The sequence below is a fragment of the Drosophila novamexicana genome, unplaced genomic scaffold (assembly GCF_003285875.2).
Source record: "Drosophila novamexicana strain 15010-1031.04,08,12 unplaced genomic scaffold, DnovRS2.1 tig00000387-arrow-pilon, whole genome shotgun sequence".
NCBI lineage: Eukaryota > Metazoa > Arthropoda > Insecta > Diptera > Drosophilidae > Drosophila > Drosophila novamexicana.
Genome location: NW_020824800.1, coordinates 4,557,957 through 4,580,530, shown reverse-complemented (window position 1 = coordinate 4,580,530; position 22,574 = coordinate 4,557,957). Strand labels below are relative to the sequence as shown.

Below are 22,574 nucleotides of genomic sequence, written 5' to 3'. Positions count from 1 at the left end.
AGAAGTCAAAACCGGTGGCAGTGGCAGCAATTTTAATGCTCTGCTTATCACTGCTAGGGGATGGCTTTTAGAGCCATTCAGCCATTGTCATCATAAGCCATAAGCCGAAAAGGTTAGGAGGGGATGCTGCTGCAGTGGCTGCTGCTTTGGGGTTAGCAACACGAACCTGCAGCGGCGACGGCAGCGGCAGCGGCAGCGGCAGTCACCAAAATGCAACCCGGAAAGGCGCCAGTCATTGTCTGGCATTTGCTTTGCACTTCAGCGACGTTTGAGACAACAATGAAAAAAACCAAAAGAAGAAAAAAAAAACACTGAAAGCCCTGATAGAGCCAGAAAGAGTCGTGGCACGAGGCTAAAACCTGCCAGTGTTGAAAACAACGGAAATTTGCCTTTGGTGCTGTTAGTGTTTTCTTTTTTAAGACATACCCTGTAGCTATCACATGTTTGGAATAGGTTATACAAAGACGTAAGTGGCTTAAAGCGATAAGCATCGAAAATCTATTGCATATTTTGCTGCTTAAGGCGTAAAGTATTCATGTGTTTATCTAATCGATAAATATCAATTGTGACCGCTTTTTCGCAATGGATTTATATTAATTGTTCTTTTAATAAAATACTGCATCATGCAGATGCTCTTATTGGACAACAAGACTATTTAAATGAAATACTTTATAATATCCTTTTCCATTTCCATAGATAACAATCGATATCCAATTGTATTTTATTCTTGATACATATGTCAACTATGTAAAGTTTGTGGGAGCACTTCATACATTGCTGCGAGGTATCTGGCAGTCTTGCACTCGCCGCATAGGCATTCTAGCTTGTTTTTTGTCGATCTCCGCATTGGGTTACACGCGGTTGCCGAAACAAAAGAAAGCCTAAAGCCACGGCGACAAGCTCGTGAGTGGGAGCAGCACAAAGCTGCTTATTGTTTCAATGGATTTAGCTGAAACCAGCGACTGCGGACTCTGGACTCTTTCTGCTTCAACTTGTGCTGCTGCTGCTGCTGCTGCTGCCTCTGAGTGTGGCAAAGTGCTGAAGCATAAGATGATGCAGAGCAGTCGATGCTAAAGTCCTCCACAGACTGTGTCCGTGCTGTCGTTTAGGGTGGCTGCACTGACGACAACTCACACTTGCCGCAACACTTGCCTCACATGCGTCTGCCAAGCTTCAAGTGGATGGCACAGCTTCAAGTTTTTTACTTTCCGTATACACACACACGCACACACACACACACACACGCACACACACACATATATCTACAGAGCTCTCTCTATATATGAGACAGTCGTCTGTGCGGGTAACACACAACGCAACTCTCCTTCTAAGTATCTTGAGCTCGCCTGGGTGGTCCTTGGTCCTTGGAATCTGTGTGCCTTCAAATTGATGCGCATAAAAATTGAATTTGTTAGCAAAATTGACAACTGAAAGTTGTGTGTTACGTGTTACGCGTGCAGCGTAAGCAAAATTTATTTATGCTCTACGTTTTAGAAATTTATCTTAATGCTCTCGTAATGTGATGTCGTCTGACGCCAAAGCGAGTATAGACTGTACGGCAGCCAACTGACGATAGTTGCGCGTGCGACAGCAATTTACAAAAAAAATGCAAAACGGCAGCTAATAGACCTTCATAAATCAGTTGGGATCTCTGCATAAAACAACTCTATTTAAAATTGTGAAAGGAATAAGGGTAGCAGCAGGAGTTAATCCAAGTTGGCTGTACAGAGTTAAGTTTATATTTTTATACCCTGGACCCATTAAAAATGGGTATAAGGGTATATTGTATTTGTGCAAAATCCAAATGTATGTAACAGGCAGAAGGAAGCATCTCCGACCCCATAAAGTATATACATTCTTGATCAGCATCAATAGCCGAGTCGATCTAACCATGTCCGTCTGTCTGTCTGTCCGTCTGTCCGTATGTATGAACGCAGGGATCTCAGAACCTATAAGAGCCAGAGACTTTAGATGTAGGTGCTCCTAGTTCCCGCGCAGATCGAGTTTGGTTCCGATAATCGATAACCAACTCCGTTTCCAAGCAATCGATAAAAATCGATATCGATATCCTGTTTTTTGGGCAATTATGGTAAACAATAAGAGCTAGAGTCACCAAACTTAACATATAGCTGCTAAAATAGAATATATATATGCATTTGATGTTGGAAGAAAAGGGGTTCAGGGTATCCCCTAGTCGGGAGCTCCTGAGTAGAACCTCTTACTTTTTTTAGATTATGCTTGAGAATTTAATTTGTCAGTTAATATTTTAATATTTCAAAATTAAATTAATTGAGCAGCTATATATATATATATATATATATATATATATATATATATATATATATATATATATATATATATATATCTTACTATTGAGGCAGTTAAGCACAGTACGCTTTATTTGCCACGTCGAAAGTTAAGTTCCCATTTTGTGGGATTTACTTGTGTTGTATATAAAATGAAATAAATAAGAAAATTAGATTTTCGTGAACATAATTCGCAACCTTTGAGCAGCTGTTGCCAAATCGAGTTTATTGTTTATTGTCCCCGGTCTCTGAACAGGCAGCCCTTAAGCCGGAAACTGGCCGATTTCAATTTCTGTTGCTTATTTCAAGAAACTCAACTAAATCAAATGATAAATGCGGATTGTTGTAAAGTGGTTGCCAACTCGGTTTGGAACAATTTCTGGCTGAGGCCGGCATAAAAGCCGATGTCGAAAATCTTTATTTGCGCCAGCCATTTTTCAAAAGTACAATGGCAAACACAACCCAACCCCCCTCCCCCATCCCACACACACCCCCTTATAAGCTACCCCCTTGCAATTTCTCGTTACATCTCTGCTGCCTGCTTTCATCGTGTGCATTGTCGCCACGGATATCCGCCATGTTGGCTGCTGCTTTGTGGCACGTTCCAGTGCACAGCAACAGCAGCAACAGCAGCAACAACAACAACAACAACAACAACAACAACATGGAGCACAACTTTCATTTATGTATTTGGTGTTATTTAAATTTTTAACTTTACCTGCACCGCTGAATAAGCCATAGAAAAGCGTTGCCAACAATGCCAAAGCTGGCAAATAGCAAAACTTGGCTGAAATGCAAAAGTGGCAGTTGCCAAGATGCCGCAAGGCTGCACAACCCAACCCCTCCTCCCCCCGCCCTTCTGCAGGCACACACTTTGTTGCATTTCTGTGCAATCTGTTGAACATATATTTGCATACATATATTTTCCATATGCATATATGTATATATCTTTTTTGGCAGTCGTATTTCCTTTGCTTCTTAACATGTCTTTATTTGACGCGTTTCTGGTCGCATTCTTTTTTTTTTTTTTGTTAGCACAATATTTGCCTGTCCAAAAAAGGGGTATCCTGTTCTTCGTTGAAGGGCGCACTTTGTACCTGTTTACAATTCACTTTGCTGCACTTGAGAAATTACACATGCTACGCCCATTTCTCTGACGCCCTTGTACATTTTTCTTTTGCTTTTATTGCGCTCGAATTTCATTCTGGGGCCCGCTAGGCAAAGGGCAAGTAAATCGTCTGTCTTATTTGTCTACCACTACACTCTACACACCCACATACACACACACACACACACACACACACATTCAGCCGCACACACTCCACCCACACACACAAACAGCAACACACGCTTTTAATAAGCGCCAGCGTCAGCATTGGGGTTCCTTTTGGATCCTTTTGCAGGGCTGCCTTGTTGTTGTTGTTGTTGTTGCTATTGTTGTCGTTGTTGTTTTTGTTGTTGCTGTTTGCGCTAACCAACAACAACAACAGCAACAACAACATGATTGGTATTTTCCGCTGCAGACATTTTGCAAAGGTAGCTAAGCCGACCCCCGCTTCATTTTCCCTTTTTTATTTTATTTTATTTTTTTTATGCCGACCGGCGGCTGTTTTATTGATTTTATTTTTTCCAAGCTGTTCATTTTTGTGTACTTCCATTTTTTTTTAAGCATTTTTACAGCTGTGGTCGGTTCAAAAAAATGAAATTAGCAAGTTTTGTGGAATTTTAAGCGTCATTTGCTTTTAAATTGAAACCTGTTTCAGACATATTCCAGGAATTCAAGACTAAAGAAAAGTGCTCATGGAACATTTCATAGTAAAGCTGTAATTGTATACAAGAGGGGAAATTCGATTTTCGAAAGCGATTCCGGCTTCAATTTCTTACGACTCTGTAAGTCTTGTGGTATATTCATATTATTTGGAAAATAGTCTTAATAATATGAATTATATTTATATTTTGCGTCGAGTATCAGTCAAAGAGTCAAAGATATATGTATGTGAGCAGAGCGATAGGGGGATAACCTAGAGAAATAGTTGTATATAAGAATATAAGAATAAACAGATATATAGATACATATATATATACAAATAGCTCAACAAACATCCGACAATTTGTGATATTTCAGAAGTCTTTAAGACTTTCGCACTTGTGCAAAATTTCGAATAATTAGCTTTGGGGCACAATTGCAACATGCTGCCTTGGACTTGTTTTTCAGCTCATTGCATTTGCATTTGGCTTAAGTGAAATTCGAGCGCTTTCAATTTCCACCACCCGACGACAGTGGCGTTTTGTTTTCTTTTGGTGTAGGAGGTTTTGTAAATTTAGCATAGACTGTCCCCGCGCTCTGTTCCGTTTTCCCGCGACTAAACCAACTATTCATTAGTTGTAATAACAATGGCTGCAACCGAAAGCAAACTTTTCGCTAGCCACAATACAGTGTGCCCGAAAAGTGTGCATATGCATATGCAAAGTGCTCGGCAACAAGACAAACAAAACGCTGAGCACCAAAATTGCGACTCTTTTGTTTTCATATCAACATTTTTGCTTTGCACTTGCAGCTGGCATCAAGTACACGGACAACCAGCGCGTGATTATCCTGGTAAAGGATGTGAATGACGAGCCGCCCTACTTCATCAATCGACCGCTGCCGATGCAGGCGGTGGTTCAGCTAAATGCACCGCCCAATACACCAGTATTCACGCTGCAGGCACGCGATCCGGATACGGATCATAATATACATTATTTCATAGTGCGCGATCGCACGGGCGGTCGTTTCGAAGTGGACGAACGTTCGGGCGTGGTGCGCACCCGGGGCACAGATCTCTTCCAGCTGGACATGGAATATGTGCTGTATGTGAAGGCGGAGGATCAAAATGGCAAGGTGGATGATCGCAGATTCCAAAGCACGCCCGAGGAACGTCTATCGATTGTGGGCGGCAAACGGGCGCCACAATTCTATATGCCCGGCTACGAGGCCGAAATACCCGAGAATCAGAAAAAGGACTCCGAGTAAGTAGGGTGGGTGTGGGTTGGCATATAAATATAGATATATATGCAAATCCATGGGTACGAACTGCCAATAAAAGTTATGCGAATTAGAGCACGACAATGTCTCGGCTAACTCATTGAAATTCCCATGGCAAACAAACAACTGTCAAAAGGCAGTCGAGCGAGTGACAGACAAACGGCAACCCTGGCAACCCTGGCAGCCCAAGCAGCCCGTCGCAGCCTCGCCTCTATAATATATGCATGCATTTTACATATGACAGCCACAAACTCCATTCGCTAACTGTCACACATCCACACGCTCCTCTGTGGCCTGCCTCCTTTTCCGTTTTTGTTACAGCATCATTTCGGTTAAGGCCAAATCCTTTGCGGACCGTGAGATACGCTATACGCTGAAGGCGCAGGGACAGGGCGCCGGCACCTTTAACATTGGACCCTCATCGGGCATTGTCAAGCTGGCAAAGGAGCTGGACTTTGAGGACCTGCGACAGCCGCATGTCTATACACTGATTGTGACAGCCACCGAGGATTCCGGCGGCTTCTCCACATCCGTTGAGGTAATGTTACAAAGATAAAATGAACAAATAAGAAAGCGTAGTAGTTGGCAGTATCCGGCTAGGAGATACCCTAAACCCTGCTCCATCTGAGCCATCTTAACAAGCATTTTAGCTACCTTTTGTATTTTAATATATTGCTAAAATCGGTGCTTTGAGTCCGACTGTTTGTGTGTTTATACCAATTCAGAGTGTGTGTTTATACCAATTCAGGGAAATAGGCCGGAGTTATCCGAGAAGTGAAGTACTGAAAATTTCTATATACAAATACGACAACCTATAGCAAGTTTGGTTTATCTTATTCTTCGACTCTTATGTTATTCTTGTGGTAAGCAAGAGAATGTATATTTCAAATTAGAAGTCTCCAACTCTTGCGCTTATATAGACGAACAGACAGACTATACTGACTGGGTTTTTATCTCGTTCTCTGTCCAAAAATATTTATATTTGATGCCGTCAGAGATGCTTTCTTTGTCTGTTACATAAATTACCAATAACAAAATAAACAACATACTATTTTCACCCATCAAGAAAAAAAAATATAAAAATATATCCTTCAACTGCAGCTCACCATACGCGTCACGGATGTCAATGACAATGCGCCCAAGTTTGAGCTGCCCGATTATCAGGCGCACAATGTGGACGAGGATATACCGCTGGGCACTAGCATATTGCGCGTTAAGGCCATGGATGCCGATTCGGGCGCCAATGCTGAGATTGAGTATCTTGTCTCGGATGATCATTTCGCTGTCGACTCCAATGGCATCATTGTGAACAACAAGCAGCTCGATGCGGACAACAACAATGCCTACTATGAGTTTATTGTCACCGCCAAGGATAAGGGTGAGCCGGCCAAGTCGGGCACCGCAACCGTGCGTGTCTATACCAAGAACAAGAACGACGAGGAGCCCAAGTTCTCACAACAGGTCTACACGCCCAATGTGGACGAGAATGCCGGTCCGAATACTTTGGTAACCACTGTGGTCGCCTCCGACAAGGATGGCGATAATGTGCGCTTCGGTTTCGTTGGCGGCGGCACCTCCTCCGGCCAGTTTGTCATCGAGGACATCACAGGTGTCATACGGCTGCATAACAAGGCCATTTCACTGGATCGCGACAAGTACGAGCTGAATGTGACCGCCATGGATGATGGTTCCTGTTGTGTCAACGGCGATCAGACCATACACACCTCAACGGCTGTCGTTGTCGTCTTTATCACCGATGTCAATGACAATAAGCCGGTGTTTAAGGATTGCGGCACCTACTATCCCAAGGTGGAGGAGGGTGCACCCAATGGCAGTCCAGTTATTAAGGTTGTGGCCACCGATGAGGACAAGGGCGTCAATGGACAGGTAAGCGTGCAGCTTGAAACTCAATATTTATGAAATATATTTGCCCAAAATCGACATTATTGCTGCGATAGCTTATAATATAGAAAGTCGCAATAAATCGGTGTTATCGATAGCAAAGCAGTATTTGCATTTTTCGATTACACAATAAGTCGTTAATTGTAATGAACGATAGTTTCTCAACGCATACGATTGTGTTTTGCAGCATTTTGATATTTTGATAATACACTCAATAAATAGAATAATCGTTTAGTGTACCTAGAGAATGTTGCGTGTTTTAGAAGTGAAACGTCTGCAGCACTGACAATATCAATCGCTTTCCAACACTAGACGATATTCGATAGTGTCGATAATAAGCACTAACGCATAATCATTCCCATAATTTATAGTCGAAAATAGCCTTTTAGAGCTGGAAAACTTCAAAGCTTAAATAACCGATAGTCGCCATCGAAAGTTTCACTTGAAAACGTACAAAATACAAAGCAAAAATGTAGAACAACAATATTATCATAACATATATACACAAAATATAATTTAAATATTTAAAAGTAATTTCGTCCTTTAGCAATTTATAGTGCTTGAATACCCCCAATAGTTTTTGTTTGGCCAAAAGTGGTGCATTTTTTTTAAAGCAGCAATTATGATTGCCTGCTCTTAATTAGAGGTTTGTGACTTTTGGGCCATTCACCAGCACGTTTATGCCAAATAGTATTAGTGGCGCGAGTGCGAGAGATTTCGTGTCAAGATTTTGAACAGAGTTGCCACGCTCAAGTTCAATGCACTTAAAAAAGCCAGGCAAGCGATGTTGCATGTCGTGCGCCGGTGTGGCAACGCCTCACAGAGGCTATAATCACAATTGTGTCAATCATTAAGTAATTTTGCATGTTCTTTGTCGCCCGTCAGGTTAAATACTCGATTGTACAGCAACCGAATCAGAAGGGCACCAAATTCACAGTGGACGAGGAAACTGGTGAAGTGTCCACCAACAAAGTGTTCGATCGTGAGGGCGACGATGGTAAATTCGTCTCCGTGACGGTAAAGGCAACTGATCAGGGTGATCCCAGCCTGGAGGGTGTCTGCTCTTTTACCGTGGAGATAACCGATGTAAATGATAATCCGCCACTATTCGATCGTCAGGTGAGCTACCCTAGCTGAAAGCTCAATTGTAGATTGTAGATTTAATGTTTGTTCCACTCCCTTGCAGAAATATGTGGAGAATGTTAAACAGGATGCCAGCATTGGCACCAACATACTGCGCGTCTCGGCCTCCGATGAGGATGCGGACAATAATGGCGCCATTGTTTATAGCCTGAGCGCGCCCTTCAACCCCAACGATCTGGAATATTTCGATATACAAGCCGAATCTGGTTGGATAGTGCTCAAGAAGCCGCTTGACGTAAGTGTTTGTTTTCCCATTCTAACATGTTCTTGCATTTGTTACCATTTCTTAAGTTTGCGAACCCAATTAACCAAGTTTTATGTTTGTACTTACAAAAGAGAAAACAAAACAATATGAAAAGAAAATTGAAAATATTTTCATTTCCTTTACTAACTAACAATCCAAAACTGAAGCGCTTAGCGCTGCCAGAGTTTCATAAAGTCAGAGTTATCGCGGCCTGCTAGCTAGCAGAAATTTAAGCATTCAGTTCTAATTATTATTTCAACTGCACCTTTCTTTTGTTTAAGAGACTTTGTGCAAAGCCCTTCCGCAAAATTTTTAGGACGGCTATCAATTGATTTTTTCCTTTTTTTATTGATAGCCCAAAACGAATTCGATGTGAAAAGCAGTGCAAGTTTTTTTGTCACATTCGAAATGAAGAGAGAGATACTAAAATATCACGCAAACTACATATAAGAAATGCCATATATGCCATATATATAAGCGCTTTTGTGTACTATTTTTAGTTAGTTTTCTATTATTTGTACTTTTTTTTTTGTTTAGTTTATAGTGCGTAATTGGCCCAAAAATGAAAACTTGCAAATAAGTAAAAATGCCAAGCGAATTGATTTTTAACATTTTTTGAAACAAATCAACAAAAACACAACGAAAATACACAAGGTATTATAATGGGTACGCCGGGTAAATTTAGTTGGACAAAATGGAGCATTATGTAAAAAAAAGCTTTTAACTGCCAGCTGCTGCTTTTATTTTTGTGGTGTTAGGTTTCTAGGCTTAAGCAAATGTAAAAAAAAAAAAACAAATAATACACAGGTTTTATAAACTAGCCCCTTACAAAAACGATCACGCCTATTTTTGAGCATCGTTGTGCAATTTTTGATGGCTAAAAAAAAGAAAATCTTTTAAAAACAAATCATAAAACTACATAACAATTTTTTCAAATGTAGCTTGATTTTGTATGCCAACTTTTTTTTTTTTACTCTACTTTTTGCTAACCCTACAAAATCCCAACAACAAACCCAAATCCATATAAATATAAAAAAAAACCTACATTTTTGTCGAGACTATGCGAATTTTTGAAGGTCTCTTGCTGACAGCTGCAAATATATTTGAATTTTTTGATTTTAGCTAATCATTTTTAATAATCATATTCATGAAAAATGTAAACATTTTGTTGTGCGCATTTTCGCATGCCCATGGAAAATGCGTGTGCAACTTTCATATTTTTTTTTTTTCTGATATAATTAAACATCAAAACATCTATATGATAGCAGGCGACGTTAATTTAATATATAATTTAACTGCACCTTTTAAAATGTTTTATTTGTATAATTTTAAAATTATGTGCGAGTTCAGCTAATTGAGGCGAGTTAATGTTTCTGTTTCTTTTTAATTTCCTATTTACATATGAAATGGTGTTATCGATACTGTTATCGATACTGTTGTCAACAATTTAGGGTTGTTATCCTGTAAGTAATCGAATCTTTCTAAAATACATAAATCTAAATGAAGTGTCTGTTATAATTTGCTGTTATACTGTGCTAACCCGGCAACAAATCGATTTGCTCACCAATTTGTAAGCTAACCTCAAAATGAAACTAACTTTCTGTGCTCGCACAGATACTGAATACTTCATGTTGTACATAATCATTATATATCTGGTTTTAGCTGGCATCTTTCAAGGGAACTCCAAACAAGTACTAAAATAAAATCTGTCTAGTCCTTTTAGTGAGCAATTCTTCAACGTACATTTTCCAACACACTTCATCAGATTGTTCTCAGTTTCTCTTAACCAAAGCAAGAGATAGTCTCGTCAAAATATGCAAAATATAAATTTAAATAAAATCCCATACCAATTAAACTAATTTAAATATGTTTGTCTTAAATCTCCCAAGTAAAGCCCGCCTGTACGTTACATATCCTTGCTTATCCCTTGTAAAAGCTTTATTTTAATTCCTTCCAAAACATTTACTTGATTTCTAAGTATTGATTTTTCATTTTCATTTCACTTATAATTTATATATATTTATAATGAAATACTAAATTTCAAACATAAACTGTTAATCTGTAACGACAACGATGCCATTCAAATACGTAATCGTAACGTAATATGCACACAACGTTAACCCGATACACAAACCAAATACGACCCACACTAACAAACAACGCGTTTTTAACATATCGGCTAACATTTGGCTGTTGACTCTATATCACTGCTACATATCACATATTCAATCAATGAATCAATCAAAACTCAATCGATCAATCAACAGCGCGATCGTTATCGCCTGCGCGTGCGCGCCTCAGATCGTGGCGACCCGCCCTCATATGCCGATGTCGATGTTGAGTTAGATGTCGTCGATCGCAATAATAAGCCGCCCATTTGGGATAAGAGCATTTATGGGCCGATCCATATTCGCGAGAATGTAACTGTGGGTACGGTTGTAACATCGGTTAAGGCAAGGTTTGTATAGCCAATACACTACACTACACTACACAACAAACAAAAACTAAGTACTACCTCAGTTAACTCATACATACTAAGTAAATGAAGCAAGTTGAAGTTTCTAACAACAACAAAGCCTAACAGCTGTGAGCTTAACATAGTTAGTTATTCTTCTTCTTTTTTTTTTTTTTTGAAATGTAACAGCATTTTGGCTAACATAGGCATAAGCTTCCGAGTTTGAATTCGTTTCATCGAGTTGCATTCGTTTGAGTAAGATTTTTACATACATAACATTAACATTGCTATGTTATAGCTAACAGTGGCAAACTGTGTCTTGGCTAAATGTGCTCAACGAACGAAATGTACTCGCTTAACGAAACTTCGCTCACTTAACGAACATAGCTTTAAGCTTGCCAGTACAAGTATATTTAACATACGGTCTCTTTCTGTTACTGTCTCTCGTCTAACATAACGTTTACATTTTTAACTAAAATTTTACGATACAATATTTTTGTGGTCTATCGTAAAAGCTCAACATTTTTTTTCAACCATCAACAATGTCAAACAAAAAAAAATTCAAATTATTTGACACATTCGAAAAAATGTCTAAAAAAAATGTCTTTAAATTGTGATAAACAAATTTCTAATGCTGTTGTTGGTGTTTGTTTTGAGCAAACTTTTTGTATGCCAACCTAATAAAGACGGTTGTCGGGTACTTTTGCATTTTGCTGCAACTCTCACCCACCTTACACATTACCCATTGGAATCGCTTACCCAATACTCTGACTTCTCTCCCCCCTCTCAGTCAACAAACCCAAAAACACACGGTAAAATGCTTGAAATAACTGTGAAGTCTCGTTGCCACAAAATTCGGTGTTGGTTTTAATTGGGAAATTGAGTATCTAATTAAAAATGTATTTTATACACGGTTGCAGTTTTAGTTTAAGAACTAGGAAACAACAAGGTAAATACGCAATATAACTGAAAACATATTTATATATATATATTCACAAAGTGTTCAAAAATGTTAAAAAGCAATAGTCGAAAAAGAACAAATTAAATAAAAACATATTCAAAAAAAAAAAAATAAAATAAAAAGTATGCTATAAAAATTGTACTACTCGAAATGCACAAAGCCCTTTTTAAGTTTCATTTGTTATGCATTTAGTTTCTATCATATCTGAAATACTATATAAATAACAATTATATATTTGTATCTATGCTCAAGCCAATTATTTATAATATGTATGCGATTTTCAGTTACTGTCCAGAACAGCAACAACATTTTTGTTTGTTTACATTTTGAAGGCTAGGGTCGAGACTTTATTTCATAAAAATAGAAATAAACTAGAAAAAATAATTTGCACTGCGAGAAAAAACAATACCTTTTAAAAAACAAGGCATAAACAGATACAAAGAAACCTTTACAGTTTCTAAAATTTTGATTTTTAAGTTTTAATGCTGGCTGTATACTTCCACATAAATAAGGTGTTGGTTACGTGTATTCAAACTTTTGATTTTTCGAAAAAAAAAACCTGTTGCTTCATTTTGTTTTCCAACAACTAAAAACTGAGTTTTTTTTTTAAAACTAAAATTTTTTTTGTATTTTGCATTTTTTCCTAAACTTTAACGACGCGTCTGTCTTTTTGCCAATGCTCGCTTGATTTTGAAACGTGCTTGTCTTTTTTGAATAAACAAAAACCAAAAATGAATATGTATTCAAAATACAGCGCGAGACATACAAATTAGAGGCGATGGCCCAAGACAAGGGCTATCCGCCATTATCGCGTACGGTCGAAGTACAGATCGATGTGGTCGATCGTGCCAACAATCCGCCCGTTTGGGACCATACCGTTTATGGGCCGATCTATGTCAAGGAAAATATGCCCGTTGGCGGCAAAGTCGTCTCGATCAAAGCCAGGTCTGTTAGTGCAATGTTTTACAAAACAAACAAAATCAAAAATAAAAATTCACTATAAGAAAATTGCCATACCATTTTGCTTAGTTACTTTTGATAAGCTACATTAATATTTACATATTTTCCTAGGTGTTCAGTTTTAGTTCTTGTAAACAAATCAAATCAAAAAAAAAAAAAAAAAAAATCAATCATTTTCATTGTCATTTTTCGGTTTTTGGTGTTGTTTCACGTAGTTGTCAATATTTTTTTACGTGTGTTCTGAATGTTGTTCTAGATATTTAGTCTAATCTCTTAGGCAAATCTCTAAGAGTGCTCTTGAGAGTGTGAAAATCAATTGAATTGAATATTAATCTATTTCAATTAAATTTCATTTTCGTACTCTCAACGAGTCATAGTTCCCCTTGTCATCCCTATCATCCCATCACTCTATATGCTGCACTCAAACCACAAGCACCAGTAAACACATTCCCCAAACTTAGAAATCCGCACAAATCACACGAAATGCACAATTTTTTATTTTTGTATAGACTGAGTACAAAACCAAGTTTTAACTCCTCAAAAGCTGTATATTAATCGATATGAACGTATGAATAATCACATTATTATAAGCATAAGAAGCTTGGGGGTTAATAACTAATATGTAGCGAGTATTTCATGTAAATAAACCGTTGGCGCTCAACGTGTGCTAAGTTAAGTTTAGTTTAATGAAATGCAATTCCCGCTGCTTGATGACCTTTGCTGATAAGCTGACGATTCCAATTTAAATTGGGGTCAAATGTTGCAGCGACTAGCAAGTATTTTATGTTAATACAGTTGCTGGCGCCCAACGTGGGTGGCCACAATTGCCACTACTTGATGACCTTCACTGTTGATGAGCCGCCAGCTGCATTTTAAATTACCTGGCCAAAACCACTTTGACCCATGCCCAGTCCATATACAAGTACTTTTCATATTATGCAATGATCATAGACCTGAGAGATGGCCAGGGCTTCCGAATGTAAAGTTTATTTAAATAAAGTTTTGTTTTTCATAATTGCAATTAAGAACTTGAAGTAGCGCACTTAAATGACTTTTGGCTTGCAGTACGCTTCTTCGCCTGTTCTCTCTCCCTCTCATCTCTCTCTCTCTCTCTTTCTCCCTCTCTCTCTCAGGGCAGCATTAACATAACGAATAGAGTTGTATCTTCGTGGCAAGCCAACCACATGGCTCTGACGTTTTAATTATGCGTCAGTTTGTGGCCAGTGGCAGTCAGTACTTTTTCCCTAGTCCCCATTTTCCTTTCTTTTATTTTTTATTACTTGTTTAATTTTTTTTTATTGTTAGCACTAAAAGCAATGCACTTAAAGCGTTCTTAACCCAAACGCGCTGCTGCCGCATATTGCACATACGCACCGTAGCGCAGCGACCACAAATTATTGCACCAACTGCATCCACCTTGCTACAGTTAGTTTAGTGCTCTCTAAGTAAATTTCATTTATATGCTAAGTATTTAGGAAATTGCCAACTATTAAACGTGCTTGGGCTTACGTTACGACGTTTCGGTTTTCTTACGTTACGCTGAGCTCGTGTAAAATACGTTTTTTTATTTTCTTACTTTTCTGTTTGTTATTACTTTACTTGTTTTACTTGTGTTTCGTTTTATTCCTTTTTGCAATTATCTTGTCCCAGCACAAAATTGTCAACTTTTTATATTACTCCATATATATATATATATATAAAATAGATATATATTTGTGTGTGCGTGTGCGAGTGTTTGTATAGCCAAGATGCTATTAAGCAAGCCGTCTGCCAGAGGAAGCTGCGTGCAGGCGGAACAACATGGGCTGCGTTTTCATGTGCGCGTATCTCATAATAAATGTGTTTGTTGTCGTTGTTTGTCATTGTTGTTGGTATTGCTGTTGTTGCGCTTAATGCGCACACTGTCAAGTGTTTGCCGAGTGTAACATGCATTTAAGCAGGCAACAAGAACAAGAACAACAACAACCACAACAACAGCGATGCGCGTTAAGGTAAAAAACTAGGGTCACACTTAACAGCAGAACTTAACGATAAATGTTAGCCGCATAGAAGCTGTAGTCTAAAGTGTTATACTGCTTATTGAGTGTATAAATATACTCTGTTCAGTAAGTAAAAATGAATATATTGGCTTTGTGAAAATGTTTGATCAGTCCGCTTTTTTAACTTTATTTAAGCTGTCTTGGATAATATGTTAGAATAATACTCTGTTCAGTAAGTAAACGGGAGTATATTGGCTTTGTGAAAATGTTCGATCAGTCCGCTTTTTAGACTCTATTTAACCTGTTTTAGATAATATTTTAGGATTTTTTTGCCATGCCTACCAGGCATATACATATACCTGTATGTACACTAAATCTTCCACAGTTTTAGATCTACTCATTAGCTTAGAACGTCGACTACTAATGATCTCCAAAGATTGTTTCCTCTCAAATTTAAGCCCAACAGTACACAAATCTTTATTTCCCTATGACACAGTTGAAAAGCCTTTGTCTTGGGCTTACAGTTTTGCAGTACAAAGTTGTTTCGATCTATATGAAGGTTTTATCACACTGTGAACTGAGTATTGCGCTATCGGACTGATTCGATTGCAAGGTTTCTACTTTTTTTGCCTTAAGTTTACTTTCCATTTGACGTTATATGTATTCTATATTTTAGCAACTAGCCTTGAATTACTATATATAGATAGTCATAGCAATTAGGCGTTAACTGCAAACCAGGCGTATTATTCTCGTTAAATTAAAAACCCAAGTGCTCAGAAAACCAATTCAATAAATACACAAAATACACTGAAAATGTTTCCACAAAATTAGTTTTGATTTTGCAATACAAACGAACGATACCAATATATACACATATATATATATAAATATATATAATACACAAAAGAACACTCACAGCGAAAACGAAGGAAAACATTTCATGCAATTCACAAATTATTCCCAACCAAAAGCAAATCCCGAACCGAACCAAAGAAAAAAACACCTCACCCCATTTTTTTGCTACCGATTTTTTGCCATATATATCCGCCTTGTCCTTTCCACATCATATTTATTTTTGGCGCTCGCCCTTGGCAGCAACAATTTTGCGCAGTCTGACAGATTTCTTGCAATTTTTTAGGGCAGCCTCCAAAGTTTTTCTTTGCTTTTCCGTGTGTATTTTTTTTTTACTTCCATTTTGGTCGCTTTTCTGTCAGCTGCAAGTGTTGTCCAAGTGCAAATAAAATTTATTTTTTGTTTGTTTGCTTCTTTAGCCTAATTTGTTTTTCATTATCTGCGCCTCGCCCACTGTACACAAAAAGCAAACAATCATCTGCCGGCCGTGTATACTTCCCCCAAAATCCATACCTCCACACACCCCGCCCACCTCTCCTCGCCAGAGCTAACCAGTCTAGAATTCAGTCCAACAACTTTTTGACACTCGAATGGCAATTAAATGTTTTGAAGCCATTTTTTTTTTTGTCGCCGTCTTTTCTTTTTCTCTTCTGTTGCGTTTCCGTTTCGAGCTGAGAGTTTTTCTTGGCTCTTCCTGTTATTTCTTTTGGTTTATATTTGCACGAAAGACGCTCGCAAAAAGGAAATTCTCCAATTTGAGGCGCAATACTTTGCTTTTTTTTTGTGTGAAGCAATCGAAAGTCTTGAAAATACATTTTTGCTTTTTTTTTGTGTCATAAATCAAATTTTTGTATTTTGATATGTCGCATGCGTGTGCGCGAGTGAGTGTGTATGAGTGCGTGTGTGTGTGTGCGTGTCACTCACATATCTTGTAAACTTCATTTAGCTTCTACAACTTACTGTTAATTTTTGCAAGAGCATTTCAAGAATTCTACAAATTCTTGATGCTTCTCAATACATATTTTATGATCATCTAACTAAATACTTTATAGTTTGTTTTTTGAAAAAGTTTAAAGTATTTCAAAATCTGTAACATATACTCATAATTTCTATAAATAACCCATGTCATGTAGTTGAACTCTTTCTACACTAACAACTATCTCTATAAATGAATGCCAACCAAAGCCATTACTAATATATACTTAATAATTTTTTCACCTGCCGCCAACGTCTGCAGTTCGGGCATTGAGGGCAATCCGACGGTTTTCTATAGATTAATGCCTGGGTCAACGGCACAGACGAACAAGTTTCATACGTTCTATCTGCAACAGAGACCGGACAATGGTGACACCTGGGCCGATATAAAGGTCAATCATCCGCTGGACTATGAGAGCATCAAGGAATACAATTTAACCATACGTGTGGAGGTAAGTGTGAACAGTTTTCAATTAAAACTTGTAAATCGTTTGCCTAAACAAATCCAAAAAAAAATAAATAAAATAACTTAGGAAAATAGCGGAAAAGCCAAAAAATCTACAAAGTTGTTCAAGTTTTCAAGTTGTGCTGCGCTCAATTAAGCGCTCAGCTTGAGCTGATGGCGGCGCGTGTGTTTGACTTTTGCATTTGAAAATGTCTTCGAAATACGTTTGTAATTATTTTATTTGAAAAGTTTTAATTACTTGCGCGACTTTGAGGCCACCTCGCCCTCGCCCGTGTCCGTGCCCGTGTCTAGCCCCTCGCTTCACAGCATGCAAATGCAGAGCGCCTGCTAAGCAATTTGACTGTGAACAGAGTTCAGCTTGATTTAGTTCTGTCATGTGGCAATCGAGCAGCTGATTGACTGGCTGTCAGTTCGTTGCGTTTCTCAATTGAATTTCAAGCAGTGCCCAAGTTTTAGCTCAAGCTCTCTCTATCTGCAGTGCAGCTCATTAGTGCGACCATTCAGCTATGCTAAAATTATTGACAAACTGTTGCAGCTGCTCGATAAATTAAACATGACCAGAACTGGCGAGGCGCTGCAGCAACAAATGCCACAAATGATGTGCCCGTTGCCCCCAAAGGCCAAGCACACAAATACATTTGTTATTGTTGTGTGTGTGTGTGTGTGTGTGTGTGTTTGCTATTAAAATGCAATTGCATTCACATTTAATGCAGCTAATTAAATATCCCTCGACATTTCATTAGTATTTTCTTTTTTTCCCACATAGCAAATCTAATGCACAACACAGCGCTGATTGTTGTTGTCCTTTTTTGTTGCCGCAGCACAAATGTCAACGAAATATTCATATTAATTTTTAAAAGAGTTTTGCGGTCACTGCCCATGTATAAATAAATTCAAAATAATATCAAATGTTAATTAAAAAATTTATAACATTTTTTAAAAATGTTTTGCGGTTAACTACAAATGTTTGTCGTGGCTTCGAAAGGCATTTAAAATATATATTAAATATTTGAACTAAAAATGTAGAGTATATGTGCTTATTGAATGTTTCAAATTAAATGTTGCAAGTTGAGCGAGTTTACATAAATACACATCGGCCTGTTATTCGTTATGTTAACAGACTTCATGTTAGCAAGCGTCATGTTAATAGGCGTCATGTTAACAGTCATCGAGAAATTCACGTGTTGTTGCCACTCAACCATGAAAAATCGTTTCATGTTACCCAACACTTGTACACTCACAGCTAAGCTTACAATTTATGAAATGAAAATCACTTGTGTTGCAAATTTAGTTAAATTCGATATATAGTTTCTAACAGTGCCTGTTATATATCATTGCCCATATACTTGTTTGTGCGGCAAGTTTGAAGCATCACGCTCAATTGATATTCGAGATTTGTGTATTTATGCAAATCCCTCAGCAAATAGTTCGATTGCCTAATCGAAACGTTGTCAAATTTTGCTGCTGCCTGCAGACTCTAATTAACTAGCAAACTAGCAAATACATATTTACCCAATAACAAGATGGCAAAAATAAATAATTCATTTTGGAATTAGCTCTGCTCTCACTTTCTGCCACATCTCTCTTTGTCTCCCTTGCACTCGCGCATCGCCCTGTGATTGGGTTTTATGTGCTGTCATTCACTGTAAACAAATGTTTCACATATAGACATATCTTTGATTAATATACAAAATACAAGCAAATAAACATGATTATTACTACAGGCATTGAGGGCTTGGTTATTCCCTTGGGCCGACTGCGGTTCATTGGCAAATACAATGAAAATTGTGGATAACACAGCAATTGGCTTCATTGCGAGAGGAGGCTAATCAATTGCATAATAAGGCAAACGATGTGTTGATTGATAGCTTTTCCTCAATCAATCAATTCTCTGTTTAACATGATCAAAAAGTTACCACATTAAAATAACTTTAGGAGCAAGCCGAAAAAAAAAAATGATTTAAAGAAATTCAAATAAAAAAGTGTTTAAAATTAATGACATTAAATATTTTACTGCTTTGCTGACAGAATTCCGGCGTGAGAATTTCCTTTTTATTACATGCAAATGCATATTTTTTTTTTTTGCCATCGCAATCGTTGCTTGGCATATTTAAATAAAAATGTGTTCAATTATTTCATTTGTGAATCAAGAATAAAAATATTTGTACATATTGCGTACGTATATTATGAACTAATTAAAAGTGTGGACATGTGGACAAAATTTAAATTACATTTTTAAATATTTGAAGTGGCAGAATTTACAATTTTCGCTTTTTTGCATTTTTCTTTCTTCTTCTTTTTTGCAACATTACAGAACAACGGCGCCCAGCAATTGGCATCGGAAGCGACCGTTTACATAATGCTCGAGGATGTTAATGACGAAATACCGTTATTCACCGAACGCGAACAGGAAACGGTGCTGGAGGGCGAACCGATTGGCACCAAAGTGACACAAGTGAATGCCATTGACAAGGATGGCACATTCCCAAATAATCAGGTGAGCAATGCCGAGCGCGAATAAATTGAGTGAAGGTAGCGCATCCTTTTACCCTGCCAGATACGATGATGAGGGCTGTGGCACGTAGCGAGTTAAGCAACGCCAGCTGCGGAAGTGCCAGCCGATTGTTGGCAAATGAATGACTGGGTGAAGCATGAAGCGAGCGACACAAAAAAGCGACACAGAGAAGGGTTTGCCAATGTGGATGGGGCCAAAGTTTAAAGCGTCATTTGCTTAATGTGCTGTAAAACGCTTGAATTTCTAGTGCCTTAACAGTTAAGCATGTTAAGTACACGTTAACATTACATTACTTTCAGTGTTTTCTTTATCCAAGCCAAGTTATCTTTATCTTTAGCCAAGTTAGACTTAACACAGTTCCTTAGCAGTTGACCATGTTATGTAAATGTTAACATAACATTATTTAATGCAATTCATTAACAGTCGGTAATGTTAAGTGCATGTAAACATTACAGGGTGTTAACTGTTAACAATATGCGAGTGTTTTAAATGGCCTAGTTGGATTTAACAGAAAATGCTCTGGCCACTGAATTTGAAGAGCAAAACTTAACATACAAATCTTTAAAAGAAACAAAAGTTCTGCTTTAAATCAAAAATCTGCAGTCTAACCGCAAGAATTTAATAATGTTTCACTTCTTTGGAGCAGTACGCCTTTTTTTTAATTGTATTTGGTTTTTTTTTTAATTTTTTTTTTTTGCCGCTTCCGTCGCCTTTGGCTCATCTGGCAGCTGAGCTTATAAATGTCAAAGAGTTGCCACTCTTTTTTTGTGCTGCAGTATTTTCACATGCTCTTAAGTACACTAAGCCCTTAGTGAAAGTTCAAAGCGTGTAGCACAAGGCAAAAAAAAGTCAAGAAAATAAAAAAAAAACCGAGAACTAAGAAGATAAAAAAGAGGAAGACAAAAAGCGACCCACAGTCTGTGCCTTGCTTTATGCGTCTGACAGCAGACCTTGAGGGCAGGACGTGAAAGGGACACCAAGGCCCGAAGCTATACTCGCGATTATAATAATATGGTACTTGCCTGACTGGTAAATGGTAAATGGTAATGGGTAATGGGTAATGGGTAACTGGTAAATAGTAACTGGTAACTGGTAACTGCTAACTGGCCATGGCGATGTTGGCTATTCTCTTGGCCACATTTCGTGTCCTGCAGCCAAGTAATTTGCATGTACGCGCAAAATGTCCGCACTAATTAGCGTTTTTCATTTATAGCCGCAGCTATACAGGCACGACGAATTTGTTGCAAGACGGGGCGTCTGATTATCATTAACATCATCATCATCATTATCATTAGCAGCAGCTAGCGCCCCTTTAATATGCCTGACAGTATTTAAAAGCTGCGCAGTTTTCGCTTGATTTAAATTCTTGGCAATTTCCTCTTTGAACTCGACATGTTTTAATTAACTTCCTGACAATTTTTGATTTGTCAACAAAATTGTATTATTTTTTTTTATTTTTTTTGTCTAACGTTTATGTGCTGCATGTACTTGCAGGTCTACTACTACATCGTCGACTCGCCACGTAACGAGGGCAAAGAATTTTTTGAAATTAATTTGCAAAGCGGCGAAATCTTCACCAAAACCGTGTTCGACAGGGAGAAGAAGGGCGCCTACGCCCTCGAGGTAGAGGCACGCGATGGTGCGCCCTCTGCGCGGCCGAACAGCAATGGACCCAATTCAGGTAAGTGCCCCAACAATTCCCTGTTCGTTTTCCACCAAATGCCGAACCTGTCGATTGGCGCTGGTGTTCGTCTATCGTTAAAATGTTCATTTAAGCTTTTATGTAAATTTTCGGGTACACTGAATGAAACTTTGACTTCGTTGGGCTAGAGAAATTTAAATACTTGTGTGTTTTTGTATTGAAACCGATTGTCAGCTGTGTTTAAAGTAACTGTAGCGATATCTAGAAATTTGATTAAGCTATTTCTCATATTTAGTTCCAGCGAAAGAGGGCCCGACTAGAATATGTTTATGTATTTATCCACATATGAATTATATGCCCTTTAATATATTGAAGCCAAGAGCTTTTAGCCAGCTGCTGTTGTTGCTAAACATACTGCTAGTCAACCGAAATTGGCAATAGGTTTTCTTCTCATTTTTCTTTTTTTTTTGTTTTTGTTTCTGTTGCTGACATTTTGGCTATTTGCATTTGAGCGCAGCGTGTTTGCAGCATCCCAAATCGAATATCTACGACAAATATTGACCACGTGGGCAACCCAAATAGGTCACAGGCTGTGGCTGGTGTGTGTGCCTGTGTGTGTGTGTGTGTGTGTGTGTGTGTGCGTGTGTGTATTTAGGCGAGTGCATTTTGGCTTTTATTGGACACGCAGTTGCCCACATTCGCGGGCTGCTGTTGGCAAATAAATTTGCATTTAACGAAAAACAGTTGCAAGCCAATATCATCAGCATCAGCAGCAGCAGCAGCAGCAGCCACAAAATGCGTTTTATTTGAAATTGTTCAGTTAATAGATATTGAGCGGTTCAGTGTTGAAAAACGACAGAGACACTTCAATTTGTTTATGAGCACTGCGAATATGGCCATAGCTTCTTCTTATCAACAAATAACACATTTCCATGCAATAAAAAGTAAATCATTTGAATATAATATTATTGATTTTTAATTAATAACACTTTGAAGCCAAAAAATGTTTGTCAAAAACTGAAGAAATCCAAGAAATAGTTTTTTTAAAAAATGTTCTAGCATTCACATAAGCGTAATAATTTTACACAAATTTTGCTGCAAAACTGTTTTCTGTTTGCTTGTGTTAATAAATTATGCGTGGAATTAATT

The 22,574-nt window shown here is 38.1% G+C and overlaps 1 protein-coding gene across 4 annotated transcripts in view; it reads left to right on the top strand.

Moving 5' to 3' along the window:
* Positions 1 to 22,574, top strand: part of LOC115760238 (neural-cadherin) — a 120,460-nt gene that overhangs the window by 21,275 nt on the left and 76,611 nt on the right. For all 4 annotated transcript variants that reach the window (XM_030701492.1, XM_030701491.1, XM_030701494.1 and 1 more), the window contains exons 2-10: positions 4,865 to 5,315; positions 5,653 to 5,869; positions 6,433 to 7,218; positions 8,119 to 8,352; positions 8,420 to 8,611; positions 10,888 to 11,078; positions 17,065 to 17,254; positions 19,583 to 19,765; positions 21,278 to 21,464. In XM_030701492.1, coding sequence (XP_030557352.1) covers positions 4,865 to 5,315; positions 5,653 to 5,869; positions 6,433 to 7,218; positions 8,119 to 8,352; positions 8,420 to 8,611; positions 10,888 to 11,078; positions 17,065 to 17,254; positions 19,583 to 19,765; positions 21,278 to 21,464 — 2,631 coding nt within the window. The remainder of the gene's footprint in view (positions 1 to 4,864; positions 5,316 to 5,652; positions 5,870 to 6,432; positions 7,219 to 8,118; positions 8,353 to 8,419; positions 8,612 to 10,887; positions 11,079 to 17,064; positions 17,255 to 19,582; positions 19,766 to 21,277; positions 21,465 to 22,574) is intronic.